Genomic DNA, 16,425 nt, shown 5'->3' on the forward strand with positions numbered 1-16,425 from the left:
GTGGTGCAAAATACCGCAGCCAGGTTGGTGCTAAATGTACCCCCTAGATCCCCCTCAAAATCATTACTCCAAAAACTACACTGGCTACCAATACGCCAACGTGTGCAGTTTAAGACCTGCTGCATTATCCATAAGGGACTCAATCAATTGGGACCAGAATATTTGACCAGCAAGTTTGTTCCTTATGCCCCTATTCGATCCCTTAGATCCAGTGACCAGCTGTTATTGAATGTTCCTAGGATAACCAAATCCAGACTAGGTGGCAGGGCCTTGTCCGTAGTAGGCCCCAATCTTTGGAACTCCCTTCCACTTTCACTAAGACAGTGTCATAACCACCGTCAATTCAGAAAATATCTGAAAACCTTTCTGTTTAGTTCATATTAACTGTACACTTGCTGGATTCGGAGCCTCTCAGTACTCTCTTTTTTATTGAATTGCTTTCTTGTCAGTTGCTTTACTGGTTGCCAACAGCGCGGAGATACTCCTTCGGGAGTCTATTCATAGCGCTATAAAAACACGCAAATAAACACGGTTCCTGCTATGCCTGCGTTAGTGAGGCGCTGTAAAAGGATAGCATGGGATACCGTGTCGAATGCTGCAGAGAGATCTAATAGGATCAGGACAGCATGTTTGCCCTGATCCAATGCAGCACGAATGGTTTCGGTGGATGACAGAAGTGCGGATTCGGTGGAATGGTGGGTCCTGAAACCTGCTTGACAAGGATGTAAACTGTCATTTTCTTCCAGAAAAGCCATAAGTTGTTTGTTGACAAAAGATTCTGTAATCTTGCAGATGGCAGGAAGGAGAGAAATCGGACGCAAGTTAGAAAGGATAGTAGGGTCTTGTAACGCCTTTTTCTGTAGTGGCTTCACTATCGCTACCTTCCACTGAGAGGGAATCTCTCCGGATTGGAGGGACAAGTTGACAATGGCATTGATATAAGGGTTCATCTCCTTTATTATGGTTTTAAAGAATGTAGGGGGACAGGGATCTAAAGGGGATCCTGATTTCAGGGTGGAAATTCCCTGTAAGGAGTCGTCCAGGCTGATATGACTGAAATTTTCCCATTTGGGTATATCGGCCTTAAGAACAATTTCACTCGCAGGTTCAGCTGTTCCGGATTGGGGGAAATCTTTAGTAAGCGTTTCTATTTTTTGGGTGAAGTAGGAGGCTATTTCGTTACATAGGATCTGAGACGGAGGGATCTCTTGGGTTGCAGTTTTAGGCTTCGTGAAGCTGTTAACAATTTAAAAAATTTATTTTTGTTTGTTATTTGCTGCTTCAATACGAGAGGTGAAATAATCAGTCTTTGCGGTTTTGATGGAAGAGTGGTAAGTTCTCCTAGCTTTCTTATAGGTCATCTTAGCGCCATTATCATAATTTCGTCACCATTTGCGCTCTAGAGATTTAATTTCCACCAGTTGCTCTTTCAAGGTGTCTAAAAACCAGGTCCCTAGAGAGCGAAAAAAGAAGGTGGGGAAGGAACAAGCTTTGCCAGCTCTGTGGGTCTGGAAAAACAATTGGACGTCATGGTTCATTCGCTGTGTTTCAGTGACAGCAACCTGGCCCATTCTAAAATTACTTTAGACAAGTAACATTAAATTGCAAGGGACAAAATTCGAAACCCTTTGTAGATTTAATGAAATATTTGTTATAACAACTGCGACCTGTCAACATTATTCTTGTGGATTTGAAAACAAAATATATCATCACAAGGTGCGGTGTCTATAGTTTTAAATGACAATTTGAAGAGTATTACATGGGGCGAAACAAAATACATATGACTTTGCTCCTTTCGAATCACGCTGTCATCTTATGTCACACTCATTGACTACTTAAGAATTCCCTTCCCTGGCCAAACTCGATCCAGCTGCAAAAAAACTCCAAGGTACATCCAGTCATTGGTTTCCAAAATTGAAAAGGATGTATTTAAAAGTACAAGTGTGTCTATTCAGAACTGATTGGCTGATGTTTGCAGAAAAATATATTTAAGGCTCATATTTAATTGGTAATTCATGCTGCCTTGGGGAGTCTTATTGCTGATATTCTTTCCTAGGTGCCAGGGGACATTGCACATATGACTGCTGTGACATATAGAGACATTCAAAATTAAAATGAATGAAGCTTTTATTTTATTACATTATTGCTGGTGGCCTTGCCTTATACGGTGAGGTGATTACTGCTAGTAATCCTACATTCAATGGCCACTAATGGAACTTTGACTGAAGTGGTCACTACTGTAACACTAATAATTTGTGTTAGCAGCTCGGGATGATTTTTATTGAACGAGGGTAGCTCCTATTACAGAAAAGGTTGGTGATCTCTGGTTTAAGGTATGTAAGTAGTCATTAAATCCCCTCTGTGTAAATTTTGCATCTCAGTTGGATAACCTTATGATACATCGCCCCCCTACAGAAGGTGGACATGCTAGGATTTAGTCCCTAGTTTACCTTGACACAACCCAATCACCCCAGTAGGTAGATTCACAGAGGCATTAGTGTCTTCCGGAGAGCTACCACATTGGGGGCTCCAATGTGAGGGTACCAGCGGTGACAAGCAAAAAATAGTGCCTTTGGGCGTAAATGGAATATAAAGCCAAATCCTGTGGTTTAGAGGCAGTGTGGTCCAGACTAACAGCAGCTGACACAGTGAATGACCATAAATGTAAGGTTGCTACCTACAAGTTCTCTAGATGGCACTTGTTGGCAGTCTAGGCTGACTGTACCAGCCTTTAGCTCTTGTGTAAAGACGGCACTGGCCACATGTAATTTGTGATAATATGGAGGATTTCAGCAAACCAGATTTCACAGAATAACTAATCTGATTAAAATAAAAGTGACCAATTAAATAAATAATGTTCAAATAAATGTGGTGTCCTAAACAGTCTTAGGATTTCCTATATGGAACGTATATACATTCAACAAATCTAAATATCCCCCTCCACCCCCTTACCAGTGTTATGGATTACCATCTCCACCAGTGTTCTGTATGATGACTGAAAGAATTGTGTGCTATATGGGTGGAAAAGATAAAGAAAGAATGCTACTGTAACCAATGGGATATTATTCAAATTAACAAATGTCTTAAGGGATATGTCCCCCTGGAAAACAGGTAATGACTTCAGGTTACCATTACTAATAGGTCCAGTTATGTGGATTGTAGCCGTACTAAGCTTTTCTTGTGTTTATTCTCTTAAAAGAGATATTGTGACCCAAATATAAACCAGTGGGCTTCCTAAATTATCACTTCATAAAGTCAGCTGTGGCGCTTATATACACTATCTTCTTGTAGTCCTGCACATTCTAGAGCTATGCTCTTCCCAAATTCACCCAAAAACAGCACCTGGATGGCATGCAGTTAGATGATCGGATTTTAAAAGCATATTTTTCCAATGTTTTCCAGACAGTGCCCGTATTCTGTGAAATAAATTTTGTAAGAAAGCCAGTGTCGACACACAGTCTGATCTTGCCATTAAATTTGAGGGTTACAAAGAGAGGTGCTCAACAGGATGGATCATTGACGATATTTTGGAGTCATATATGTGCAGGTTGACCCCGAGATTTCGACATACAGCTGAGATGACTATTTACTCTGGATTTGGTCTCAGGACCTAATTGAGAGCTGAGTGATAACAGTAAGTGCACCTTTGAAGGATTCTTCTATGTAGAACCATCAGAATTATCACCACCCTATGGATAGCATTAGAGAGGTAGTTCTAGCAGCGATTTTCCAGTCGCAGAGAAAGCTTCATGGAGGGATTTTGCACTGCTTCCATGGGTCAGAGATTTTTTGGTCTTAAACCAACTCTGAATAAGGCCATAGGTGTTTAAAGTTTTAAACCCTGTGCTGTCATGCGTAGATTTGCAAGGAGACCATACTTGATCATACCTGAAGGTTTTGAGACTGGTCCAAACCAAGCTTTCAGTTAGGAACTATTCAAGCACCACCCAACAATATCCAGCTTTCCGATTATCTACCATTTTAACCATGAAAGTTGTCAATTGGCATCTGTCTTAGGGGCTGCAAGAGAAGTTCTTCAATACAGGTATGCATTGTTAACTTGACAGCCCTGCCTCTGTAATAACTGAAATCCCTTCACCCCCACCCTTTGTTATTTTCAGGTGGAAAATTATGGCCGGACTTTGCAGTTGCTGCGACTCAGGAACCCCTGGGGCAAAGTGGAATGGAATGGGCGATGGAGTGACAAGTGAGTACAGAGCTTGACAAAAGTTCAGGGGCCATAAGTATTGGGGTGGATCGGGGTTTACAAAGATCAGACCCCCAACCTTGAAATACAGTGTCTTCAGGAAAGACTCAAATACTTAAACAGTGTTTTCTAATCTGAAAACATCATGATCTCAGTAAACAACTCCTGCAGGGCTTTCATGCACCTGGTAGCTGCTTGTCACTCTTTCATAAACCTATTACCATCAATGAACATTCAATGAGTCGGTGAAGTCGGGCATTGATTGTACATCCTTCCAGAAGTTGTTTGTAAAAAGGGATTTAAAAGATGAACAAAGAAGTAGGCAAATACATATGAGCGGTCAAGTCATTCTAAATTTCACTTGCCAAAAGTGTAAACAGCGAGAGGCTGCATAAGTTGGCTGAGGAACAGATAGCTAAGAAAGATAAGTGGACAAAGAGATCAAGAGGGACCATAGAGTGACAAACAAGAACACAGATAGGAGTCGGTCATTGTAAACAAAAAAAGAATGGAGGATATTGCAACTGTTTTAAAAAAGACTAGGGGGCATATTACCAAGGGGCATTATCGCCGCCTTAGCAGGACTTTTTCCCGCTAAAGCGGCGATAATTTTATCGCCCTATTACCTAGCTGTCGCTAACACCAGTTAGCGACAGCTAGTAGGAGATAGCGATCATCTTGGGGCCCACTTTGCAGGTCAGCGATATTTATCGCTAATGACATGCAAAGTGGGTGTGCCAAGATGTTAGCGACTGGAAACAGTCGCTAATATCGCTATCTCCAATTATCAACAAAGTCTTACTTTTGGAAATATTCGCGCTAAGCGCGAATATCTCCAAAAGATAACGCCTGCCCAGAGCAGTTCTTAGCCATGTTATCCAATGGAGGGTGTATAACATGGCTAAGAGCATTGTCACGATAATGCATGAATATCGCTGATTTTTCAGCGATATTCATGCATTTCGCAGGATTTTTACCGCTTTTGAGATAAACCTTGATAATATCAAGGTATCTCAGCGGTAAAAATCGTCGGAGCACGGCGATATAATTTTAGCCGCTAACCATGCATAGCGATAATTATCGCTATTGCTCGGTAATATGCCCCTCGATGCATAAGGAGTAGAGTAAATTCAATAGTACATGAACACATTCATATTGAATGGGTTGGAAAGAAATAATTTGGTAAGTTGGCAGACCAACATAAAGAGGTAAACACTAAGTTAGTAGAAAAATGCCATAAATTCGGAGTAGTTTAAAAGCTGATAAGAAATTAAAGGTTTTATCTTACGAATATTGTAAAGATGAAAACAACAAACCTTTGTACCAGCAGAAATTTGTCAGAATTGTCCACAGATCGGTTAATAAATGAACCCAGTTTTCTAATTGTAAGACATCCATGACTGAAGCTGTAAAGTAAGTAGAAATCTCATCAGGGAGTAAATCAGAAAAAGAGGGAAAGAAAATAAACTTTCATTGCATGTGTGGTTATAGATACACATTCTCTTCATACTCCTGCCCATCTGGTATTGGGCTCAGATGCTTGCAAGTTGTTTTTCTTCGAAGAAGCTTTCCAGTCACGAGATGTGCTGTGACTCCTCCCTTGGTCCACAGTGTGCATGGGCATCAACTCCATGTTAGATAGTTTTTTCCCGCCATTGGGTTCGAATATATTCTGAGAGGGCTCAGAGTCCATCATGCTACTCGCACATTTTTGAGGCCCACATGGTTAAAATTCTACACCAACGATTTGGAAGAACAGTCTACGCTTCATCGAATCTGCATCACTCTACTCCACTGCACACCTTCAGGTGACTGCTTCCTATCATCTGGCATCCCAGATGAAGTGGGCCTCACTGCACCCTTGAAGGACCACAAGTCTTTCTTTGACGATCAGAATCAAAGAATGCATACTTGATGAACCAGACACTCTTTAAACATTACACCCGGTACAACTTTAAATGTCTGTGGTCGAATCACAATAACATCTGCATTTTTGTGCCTGGTTCCTGACCACTATGATGCCTCCAGCTGGTTCTGTCTTGCTTTCCACATGAAGAACACCTTAAGGTAACACAGAGAGGGGTGCTGGGCGCACAACAAAATGCACCAACAAACACCCTCCAAAACATGAGCAATGCACTATTGATGAATTGATCAGGCATCTTTGCCTCCACTTTTCCTTCTCTCCCACTCCTCCCGTACATAATGTGGAAAATGAGACAAGGGTCCGTGATGTTCATCCCAGGGCTCACTATTGAGACTGATATCTCTGGTACTCCATGTTTCTGAAAATGTCCATCAACCCCCAGAAGAAGCTTCTGCTCACACCAGACCTTCTGACCCAGAGACAATAGAGAAAAGGCCAAATCGGACATACAGATCCAAGACAGGTCAACTTAGCCAAATGGCACCTGTGGTCCTAAAGTTTGGCTAACTAAAACTCCCCAAGAAATGCATGAATACACATGCCTATTATGCGGCGATGTGGAAAAGGGTTGTGCCTTTCCAAAAATCTAGACCTCCTGAAGGCTAAAACCAAGAATGTCATACGCTATCTTTTTAGACCTGCAAAAGTCTGGCTTTGCCAACACATCAATATGCCTACACCCTGCTGCTGTAGTAGCTTACATGCAAAACAGGAAACATTCCATCCTCTTTAGGCTCCCTATTCAAGGCATTCATGATGGGTCTTACAACGCTAATACTCCCTTAAATACATCCTTCCCTTGTGTGGATCCTTAATATAGTTCTCACAAGGCCATCTTCGGATATTTACACTCATGACCAATTCAGTTCTTTCAGGAAGGTAGCCGTCTTTGGGGCCCTAACTTTACCCAGGTGCATTGACAAGCAGCAAACACATACCTTACAAGAGCCATTCATACAGGTCTACACCAATAAGCTTGTTCGCAGGACCAATGCCACTTTTTCTCTAAAGGTGGTTTTATCCTATCACCCAAGTCAGACCATAGAGCTCCCAGTTTTATTTCCCCAACCTGATTCAGTGGTGGAATGGCTTTTAACACAGTAGATGTCAAAAAAAGCCATGTTGTACTACATTGACTGGACAAAGCCATTTCACAAGTCCGATCAGTTCTTTGTAGCCTCTGCAAAACCTTAAAAAAAGTCCTCCCATCTCTAAGTCAGGCATAGTAATGTGGATAGTCAAGTACATCCACACCTGCTCCCACAGAGTTTAGAGAGTCTTACCTGTACCCCTTAGGGCACACTCCAACCCTAGCATGGCTTTCTTAGAGAACATTCTGCTATCTGCCATCTGCACAGTGGCCACTTGGTCGACCCCACACACTTTTAGCAAGCACTAATGTGTGGACATTTTAGGCCACTAGTAAGGTGTGGTCGACCAGACAGTTCTAAAGAATTTGTTCCTGACATCTGACTAGTAGCCATTGTTTATGGCGGGCAAGGCTTTACAGTCTGTGGAGAGCATGTGTACCTACAATCGCAATAGCTGCAAACGGAAAATGTTACTTACACTGTAAACATCTGTTCATAGCATGTAGTGCCGTAGATTCAAATTCACCCACACACGCCCCTGAAAGCCTGTAATTATTAATGATTATTACTCAGTCAACACTGCACAATACACATGATGTACCAAGCTACACACACACAACATTCCAAATATATTCTCACCCGCTTTGCGAAAAACTATTGAACATGGAGTCTGTGCCTATGTGCATTGTGGACCAAAGGAGGGAGGAGTCACAGCAGATCTTGTGACTCAAAAGCTTCTTGGAAGAAAACAACTTGCAATTATCGGAGTCAAACACTAGATGGCAGGAGTATGCAGATCATTAAGATCTACATCACTACACCCTACGAACAGATGCTTACAGGGTAAGTAACATTTTAGGAATTCTTAGCACAGAAATGAGTATTGCGTCCCATAGATGAAAGTAATCGAATTGGGAGGGATGGTATAGAAAGTGTAACAAGGACAGAACCGTGGAAGAGCCATTAATAAAGTAAACCACTGGCAAACTGGGTGCCTTTCCAGAACATACTCTTTGCGAAAGATAGCATTGGCCGTCCTATTCCAAGTCCTGGTGAGTCACAAGCAGCACTTTACTAAAATGTCTGAGCAAGAAGGTAAATGATTTGAGTCCTGCAGATTGGAGTCACTTGTCATCTGTGAATCACTATGCTAGTGATCTCAAGCTGGTTACTGATAGGTCCATTCAGCCCCATGCAAATTCCAGAGTGCAAACAAAAACAGGGAATTGATGAACTGCTGGATAAACTGCTGTTCATCCAGTTCTCTTTTTCTTCTCAGTTTGATACTGTTGTTTTGAACTTTCAATTAAAAATCAACATATTCCAGAATGCAATGGAAAACCAAGGACTTGATGTGCTACTGATGTGACTAGGGGCAACATAACTTGAATAGACTAAGAGAAGCCAAGTACAACCCAGAAAATCCATCTGGTGAAGGGACCGCTCATTCTTTCAGAATCATGAATGTTGCATCTTATGCCCCCACTGCTTGGCCTCCATCATCCCATCAGCACTCTGTGTAGCAAGAGATATGAGTTAAAGCCAGATTCATAATGTAAGTCAAAAAGTAGGATCAAAAGCAACCTTCTTTGCAGATAGATGGCTCCTTTGGTGGCTTTCTTTGCAGACTTGTCAATGGTTGGAGGGTTTTCTTGAAGAAGGCTTTGCCGCAGTGTCTGTGCTTCAGGCTGATCTTCTTCTCTGCCCTTACAGATCTTCCCTCTGGTCTCTTCTGGATCCTGCCCAACGAACACAGTTGCAGGTCGAAGCTGAAGATGGAGAATTTTGGTAAGACACCAGTGATTTTCCATATACAACAACGACAAAAAACGTGATCTTGTCCACTTTTACCTGATCTTAGGAAGCAGAAAAATGCAGCTTAGGCCCTTTTTGGTCTAACAAAACTATGTGACAACATTGTACAGTTTGTGAGCTTTAAAATCCAATCGACCTCTTAAGAAGGCATGAACAGGAGTGGCCAGGGTAGTTCAGGGAGAGCCATATCCAGCCATCAAGATAGCCACATAAGATGAGTTTACACTGAAATACTAATTTACAAACTAAATAGGTTTTCTGGAGATATGGCTTGAATCCAAACTTCTGAACCAATGCCAGGCATCCCTGTCTTAAACAACCTGTTCAAGAATTGAAATAGCAAAACTGGACAACCTTTGTTTTAGAACAAGTTTACATTTAGACCAATGGGGCGGCATAGAAAGAACATTTACCCACGAGGGCCAGGCTATTATTCCTATTTTGGACAACCTTGTCTAATGTCAGTTAATCTTGAAAAAAATGTAAGTTCAATTGCGTTGAATACAAAAAATGTTGTACATGTACAATGTCACTCTTTAGGTTAAGGACTTTGAAATATTTAGATCACAATTAGAGCTAAATTGCGTGAAAAAGACTTTTGGAAATAATAATACTAGGACAAATTGTGATCATCGTAAAGACATTTTAAAGAGACATTTAGCAAAATCAAATGTCATATTTTGGACCTGTTATATTTTGCATGTAAGTACTGTAAAAAAATAATATTTCATTATCATTAATTCGTCTTGCGGGTACAATTGGTGTACATGTGCACTCTAGCTTCTTCAGAAATTCTCCTACTATCCAACATAATCTGGCTGTAATACTTGAAAATGCCCTGATTACTTACCGGTAATTTTCATTACTCCAAATCCTAAACTTTCTTGTAACAGTCCTTACATTGTGAGTTTTGCCTCATTACACAAACAGGATTACCTTCCATTGCCTTGATGTAAACTTGTGAACGAATACCTATATCCACTCCCTAAATTAGGCTCCACCTCCTACCTGGGAGTCATAAAGAGGGGCTCAGTCTACCATAATTCCTGAAGTACCTTACTGGCCCTGTGGTCAAAACCAACTGGGTAGGGACAGCAGGTATCTAGGACTGTTACAAGGAAGACTTGGAATCTGAGTAGTAAAGCTTACTGGAAAGTAATAGGGGCATTACCCCCTCTGCTGTCTTTTCATTCCAGTCCTTAAATCGGGAGGATGTACCAAAGCTGAGAAACCTTACACAGATGCCAGAAAAAAACGGAAAAACCCAGAAACAAAAATAATTGTTGGAACAAATGAATGTGATTTCTATTTTTCCTACTGGCAGTGTGGAAAGTGGCCCGCAGAGGCCAGTATTAAAGCACCCACTGCAAGGAGAGACTCGACTTCCCCATGCCCCTGGAATGAAATAAACCAGGAAAAGGGAATATCCACGTGGCCATAATGCCCAAGTCCATCAGGAAAACCCACTGCTCCAAACAACAGACCCTGAAGGGAAGACAAGAAACAAACCTATAGGGGCTCATATAAAAGAATGCATGCAGCCAAATGCCAACCTAAACCAACCAAGGAAGGTTGGCAAAACCAATCACTCCGCAGAAAAGAAGAGCTTTGTGGCCAGCTACACATGCAAGTGCTGTCCTTGTGCAAAGTTAAACTAAAGGAGCCAAGAATCATCTGTACCTTCATCATCATGCATCATCATAGCAAGACAGTGATATGTACTGTAGAGTATAATGGGTGATACGCAATGACAAAAAAGGCTATCTACTTTCTGGACACAAGGCGCCGGAAGTGGCAAGAGAAAGCACTCTTACTTGGTAGGATAGCAGAATAATCCCCCTTCCCCCATTCACCTACCCCCACGGAGGGGAGACGGGAAGATGGACTCCAGAAAGCGAGAGGCCCACCAGGAAATAGCCTCAGGAAACTCACTGAGAAGCATGATCAAATCTAAAAACAGGCCACTCATACCCCAGCATACCAGCCTTGCCCCTCCCCTCCTAATTCTGTGTGAACACTCAGGCCAGACAGATACCTCAGAATCTGATATGTGAGGTTTATAAACAGGTAAAAAGGAAGAAAGAGATAGAAAGAGAATTTAGAGATACAGAGGTAGTGACAAATCAATGACGAAGAGAGATGTATAAAGAGAGAAATGTGTGAAGTAGAGAGATTTGGTTGAACTAGAGAAAGAAGAGCAGAGAGAGATAGCAGTGAAAGAAGGTAATGATAAAGAAAAATATGTAATGTTAGAGAAACAGAGGTAGTAAGAAAGTAGGAAGATAGTGACAGGTGAGGTAGAGGGAACATAAGTAGAATGAGAGAGGAGAGGTGAAGGGGTGAGATCGAGAATGAATGGTGACATGCATTGAGAGGTTTGGTAGAGAGACATAGTGGGCTAGTCAGTGACATAGGTAGTGAGAGATGTAATATATGGAGAGAAATGAGGTAGAGGAGACAGAAGTGAGGCAGGGAGTGGTGCCATAGAGAAGGGCTGGTATAAGTAGAGAGCATTTAGGTATAGAGAGTTGGAGGGTGAGCTAGAAAGGTGAGGAAATTGGAAACATGAGATGGAAACACAGTAGCAAGGTGCAGAGAGAGGAATGAGGTAAAGAGAACTTTGAGGGAGAGATAAAGGTGGAGTAGTAGAAATGTAGAGGTGGGCACATAGACAAAGAGATGTAGCTGGGAGAGGAAAATAGAGAGAGCAAGGCAGTGAAAAGTGTATTCGGAGAGGTAGGAGACAGTGATATGCAAGGTAGAAAGAGTTGAACTAGAGAGTAGGGTAGGTACATAGAGATGTATAGGTTGCAAGAGAGAAGGGTAAAATGAGTGGGGTTAAGTAGGAGAGGTAAGGTGAAGTTAGGAGAAAACATTAGACATGAAGACTTTTGTTTTATTTAATTGCTGCCAACTGCATGAGAGTCTGAGGGTCGATGTTGCCCAAGCGGGCATTCATACTAAGCATCTGCAAATCATGCATGCCCAGTTGTCTAATCAAAAAAAATCTGTTTTTTCTGCTTGTATTTATTAAGCTGACCACGCCAGTCTCTTTACTAAGGTCCCCTTTGGAACTGGAGTGCCTGGGGAATTGCCCTCTAAGATGATGGATTCAACCTATCTCCTTGTGTTTGCTTTGTTCGCCCTAAGTTGGTAGGGTATGCCCAGATATGGGTCCCATGCTCCACGTGCCACTGGAGTAAAGCTAGCCTGGCTGATGAGGGGTATTACCCCGAAACCAGTCCCAGGATGCTTGTCTACGGTCCAGGGAAGACCTGGCTTGGCAGTTTGGGCTGGACTGTTCCCATGAGGCACAGGGTCAAGACTGTTTTGCATATGGTTGGGTCTGAACTGGACGGCGAAGTGAGCTGAGCTTAAGAGCGATGATAGATTCAACCCAGATCTGTGACTGGGGGTGAGTGCCTGAAAAGTTTCCACGTTCCGTCCATCATCTCCCTGTGTTTGAATTGCCCTCTACGCCCATACCTTAAAATGGTTCTGGTTACATTAGTTGCATGCTCTCAGAGCGTTTTCCTTGTAGAAAGCAGTGCAGCTGGTGCTTCATACTGTGCCCTCTCACGCTTGCACTGAAGAAAGGGGTTCTTCTAATATTGTCCTTCAGTTGTCTTCTTCAGATGCGAGTCCAGCAAAGAGTGAAAATAGACTACCGCTTCCTCAAATGGAGGAAAGGTCTCATTTAAATCTAGTGGCTTAAAATGCAGCTATCTTCCAGATGCTTGTTTCACCTTGGGAATGATAACAATAATAATTATTGTTATAGCGTGTTTCCAAATCCCTACCTAATAACTCAGGGAAGGCCCTAATTACTCAAAGAGCATTTCTAATATTGGTGTTGAACATGATACAATTCTTGAAGGTGTTCTTTGTGGCACAGAAATCTAAAATGGTGATACACGCCCAGCTGCTCAACAGCCCTTTGCAAGTAAACACAATTCTTGCTATTGGTCTTTTCTTCCCATTACTGTGACCTTGATAAAGACCTTGCACAACACTGCCAGGTTGTGAGCAGGTTTTCCACAGTGACTGAGTCCTCATATCTCTACCGCTCTACTGACCCATCTATTACCAATTCTGCATCACTTCGAGACACTAATGGACGAGATGATACATTTTTCTACTATCCATCATTCTCACTCTAGCAATGGGTAAGGTCAACTTTGGCACCCTTCTAGACAAGGTCCTTGTTGAGTCTTTAAGACCCATACATATTGCCAGCTTACCGTTTCTCTTTTCCAACTGGCTGCCCTATGTAGCTGCCCAGAACTCAGTCCTTCTAGAGTGAGGGAAAGATCTGACTCTCCCTAGAGGACTATTTCATAGGAACTTGTATCCTCCTGTCCAGTTTTTTAATTCAACACCCTGTAGTCAGTCCTAGCCATGGAGACCTCTCTTTGGACAAGGTCCCTTTGGGGTGCTGAAGCAGGAGCAGAGGATACCCTTGTCAGCTTTTTAGGTTTCGCCTGGCGATCCGCTGCGCAGCAGCGTTCGCGCAGGCGAAATCTTATGTTTTACCAGTATGGGGCTTTGTTCCGCCTTCTCTTCCATTGGCTAGCTCCATAAATGTAGGCTAGCCATTGGAAGAGAGATATGTCCATCATTGTCGGAGCAGATTCGTGGGCATTCCGGCGATTTTTACTCATCCCGCCCCTTTGCGATCGTCATTGCGGCGGTGGGCGGATGTTTTTTTTTTGTAGACGGCATGTTTTAATCATTTGTTCGTGGCTGACGTGCAGGCAGGAGCCGGGCCTCGGGGCCCCCGTACGCCTGAAGCGTACACCATTGCACGGCCCCAGTGTGCCACGTATCATATGCTAGGAGCGTACCCAACGGCTCCCGCCTTTGCTGTGACCCCCACGAGACGTACTGCCTGGCCTTGGGGCCGTACACCTCGCATCTGCCTGCTATTTTAATTGTGACCCCCACGAGACGTACCGCCTTGCCTTGGGGCCGTACGCCTCGCATCTTCCTGCAAACGTTAAGGAACAAGCTGCATTTTCCGCCATGATCCTGCGAGCCGTACCGGCGTGTGCGCATCAGCCGGGTACGACTCGCACTGCTCGGGAGTGTGCTGAGGTTCGCACCGTACGCCTGAAGCATACCATCTGGCACCTATACGCGTGAAGCGTACCACTTGACAAGCACCGTGTTCCCGAGGCCGCGCCGCACCCCAGGGCTGCACTGTACTCGAGTACAGGCCGCCCCGTGCCGCTGGGAGCTGCCTACCTGCCACAAAAAGGACATCTGCCCCCAGCTGGACCGTCTCTGCCCGACCAGCGTCCCGAGTCCGTCCCGCACCCCGTGGGGCCCGCGCATCAACAGGTACTGTGCCGCATCGAACTAGAAAGTCCAACTGCCCTTAAACTCTAGAGCTGCACACTTGGGGAAAGTGAAAGGATTTCAAAGTGCAGCAAAGATGAACACAAATACATCGTGTAGATGACATACAGTTTACACTTTATATTTGGTATCGGGGTCTATCCCCTTGAAACAACTACAGTACGACTCCGGGTGACGTCATTTTGTAGTTTCCCCCCTTTTTTCATGCATTTCTCGATAGCGTTCTAACAAGGGATATGTGTCGGATCTGGGTGATATACAATCGGCTTTAGTAACACTGGCAATTTAATTACTTTTACTACATTTTCTGACTGGTTTCAAATCATTCATGAAATATATTCAGGGCATGCAGAATGAACTACAGGAGGAATAATGATGACGTCATCCTGTAGTTCTTTACGATATCGTGAGATTTCGATCGCGGTATTTTGAACGCTCCGGTAACTTTACTGAGGACAGAATTATGCATCACGAGCAGAGAACCCAATGAAACATCATACCGTGAGTTGTTACATTAACATATTCCATTAGTACAAAGCCATATACAAGCCGGTTAAACTGTAACTAGGGACGTTTTTGTGTGTGTGGCTCTGGGTGTGTGTGTTGGTGTGTGTGGCTCTGGGTGTGTGTGTGTGTGTGGCTCTGTGTGTGTGTGTGTGTGTGTGGCTCTGGGTGTGTGGGTGTGTGTGTGGCTCTGGGTGTGTGGGTGTATGTGGCTCTGGGTGTGTGGCTCTGGGTGTGTGGGTGTGTGTGTGGCTCTGGGTGTGTGGGTGTGTGGCTCTGGGTGTGTGTGTGTCTGTGTGTCTCTGGGTGTGTGTGTGTGTGGCTCTGGGTGTGTGTGTGTGTGTGTGTGTGTGGCTGTGGGTGTGTGTGTGTGTCTGTGTGTCTCGGGGTGTATAAGTGTGGCTCTGGGTGTGTGGGTGGCTCTGGGTGTGTGGGTGTGTGTGTGGCTCTGGGTGTGTGGGTGTGTGTGTGGCTCTGGGTGTGTGTGTGTGTGTGTGAGTGGCTCTGGGTGTGTGTGTGGCTCTGGGTGTGTGTGTGTGTGTGGCTCTGGGTGTGTGGGTGTGTGTGTGGCTCTGGGTGTGTGGGTGTGTGTGTGGCTCTGGGTGTGTGTGTGGCTCTGTGTGGGTGTGTGTGTGGCTCTGGGTGTGTGTGTGTGTGGCTCTGGGTGTGTGTGTGTGTGGCTCTGGGTGTGTGTGTGTGGTAGTAATTACTGTCTGCTGAGCTCGTCCGTAGGGTACAATAGGTCTCACATTTGCGAGAGATTAAGCTAATGGCAATGTAAATGACAATGCCATTTATTTATCTCTTTTCAAAACCAACACATAAATACAAAATTTGTCATTTACAATGCCAATAGCTCTAACTTTTCCAAAGGCGAAACCATTGCATTGTAAATGCTTGTTTCTCTTTGTAATTTCCAACGCAGACTGACTCGTCCTTCCACAATTCTATTGATAAGAAGGACCTCTGGTCAGGCAGAACCTCCCAGACAGTCTCTTTTCCAACCTCCTGTTGCAGGAGTCAGTCATACTGGGCATTCTCACTCTACTGAGTCCGATCCACACCCACAATCTGGTAGTTTCCATACATCTGTTCATTTAACCTCCAAAGAGGACATAAATAGTCTAACTAAATAATTAATACCCTGGAGCTTTCCAGTAACTACTGTGAAATGTGTGTCTTGAAAATGAGGAATTGAATTCTCTACAAGCATCTTAAGCATGTTTTCTTCTCTCCTTATCACCCTCACTCACATCTACATGCCAACTAAGGATGCAGATGGAGGATTTCTTGTGTTACTTTGACACCCTTGAGCTCTGTAACCTGACACCTGATTCCCTGAGCAACCCTACAGATGACAGATGGAATGTCAACATCTTCCATGGTCGCTGGGTCAGAGGTTATAATGCTGGAGGATGCCGCAACCACAAAGGTAGGACACAAAGAAGGAACACCATGCTCAGGATGTACAGAGAAAGAAAGACCTGCATCATCATCCTCCTGGACATTTTCAGTCCTTCCCC

At 43.6% G+C, this 16,425-nt stretch overlaps 1 protein-coding gene across 2 annotated transcripts in view; it reads left to right on the forward strand.

The window, feature by feature from the left end:
* Nucleotides 1-16,425, forward strand: part of LOC144781997 (calpain-1 catalytic subunit-like) — a 383,987-nt gene that overhangs the window by 192,019 nt on the left and 175,543 nt on the right. For both annotated transcript variants that reach the window (XM_078661096.1, XM_078661095.1), the window contains exons 7-9: nucleotides 4,122-4,207; nucleotides 8,939-9,013; nucleotides 16,174-16,334. In XM_078661096.1, the coding sequence (XP_078517222.1) occupies nucleotides 4,122-4,207; nucleotides 8,939-9,013; nucleotides 16,174-16,334 (322 nt within the window). The remainder of the gene's footprint in view (nucleotides 1-4,121; nucleotides 4,208-8,938; nucleotides 9,014-16,173; nucleotides 16,335-16,425) is intronic.

The sequence above is a fragment of the Lissotriton helveticus genome, chromosome 9 (genome assembly GCF_964261635.1).
Source record: "Lissotriton helveticus chromosome 9, aLisHel1.1, whole genome shotgun sequence".
NCBI classification, from domain to species: Eukaryota; Metazoa; Chordata; class Amphibia; order Caudata; family Salamandridae; genus Lissotriton; species Lissotriton helveticus.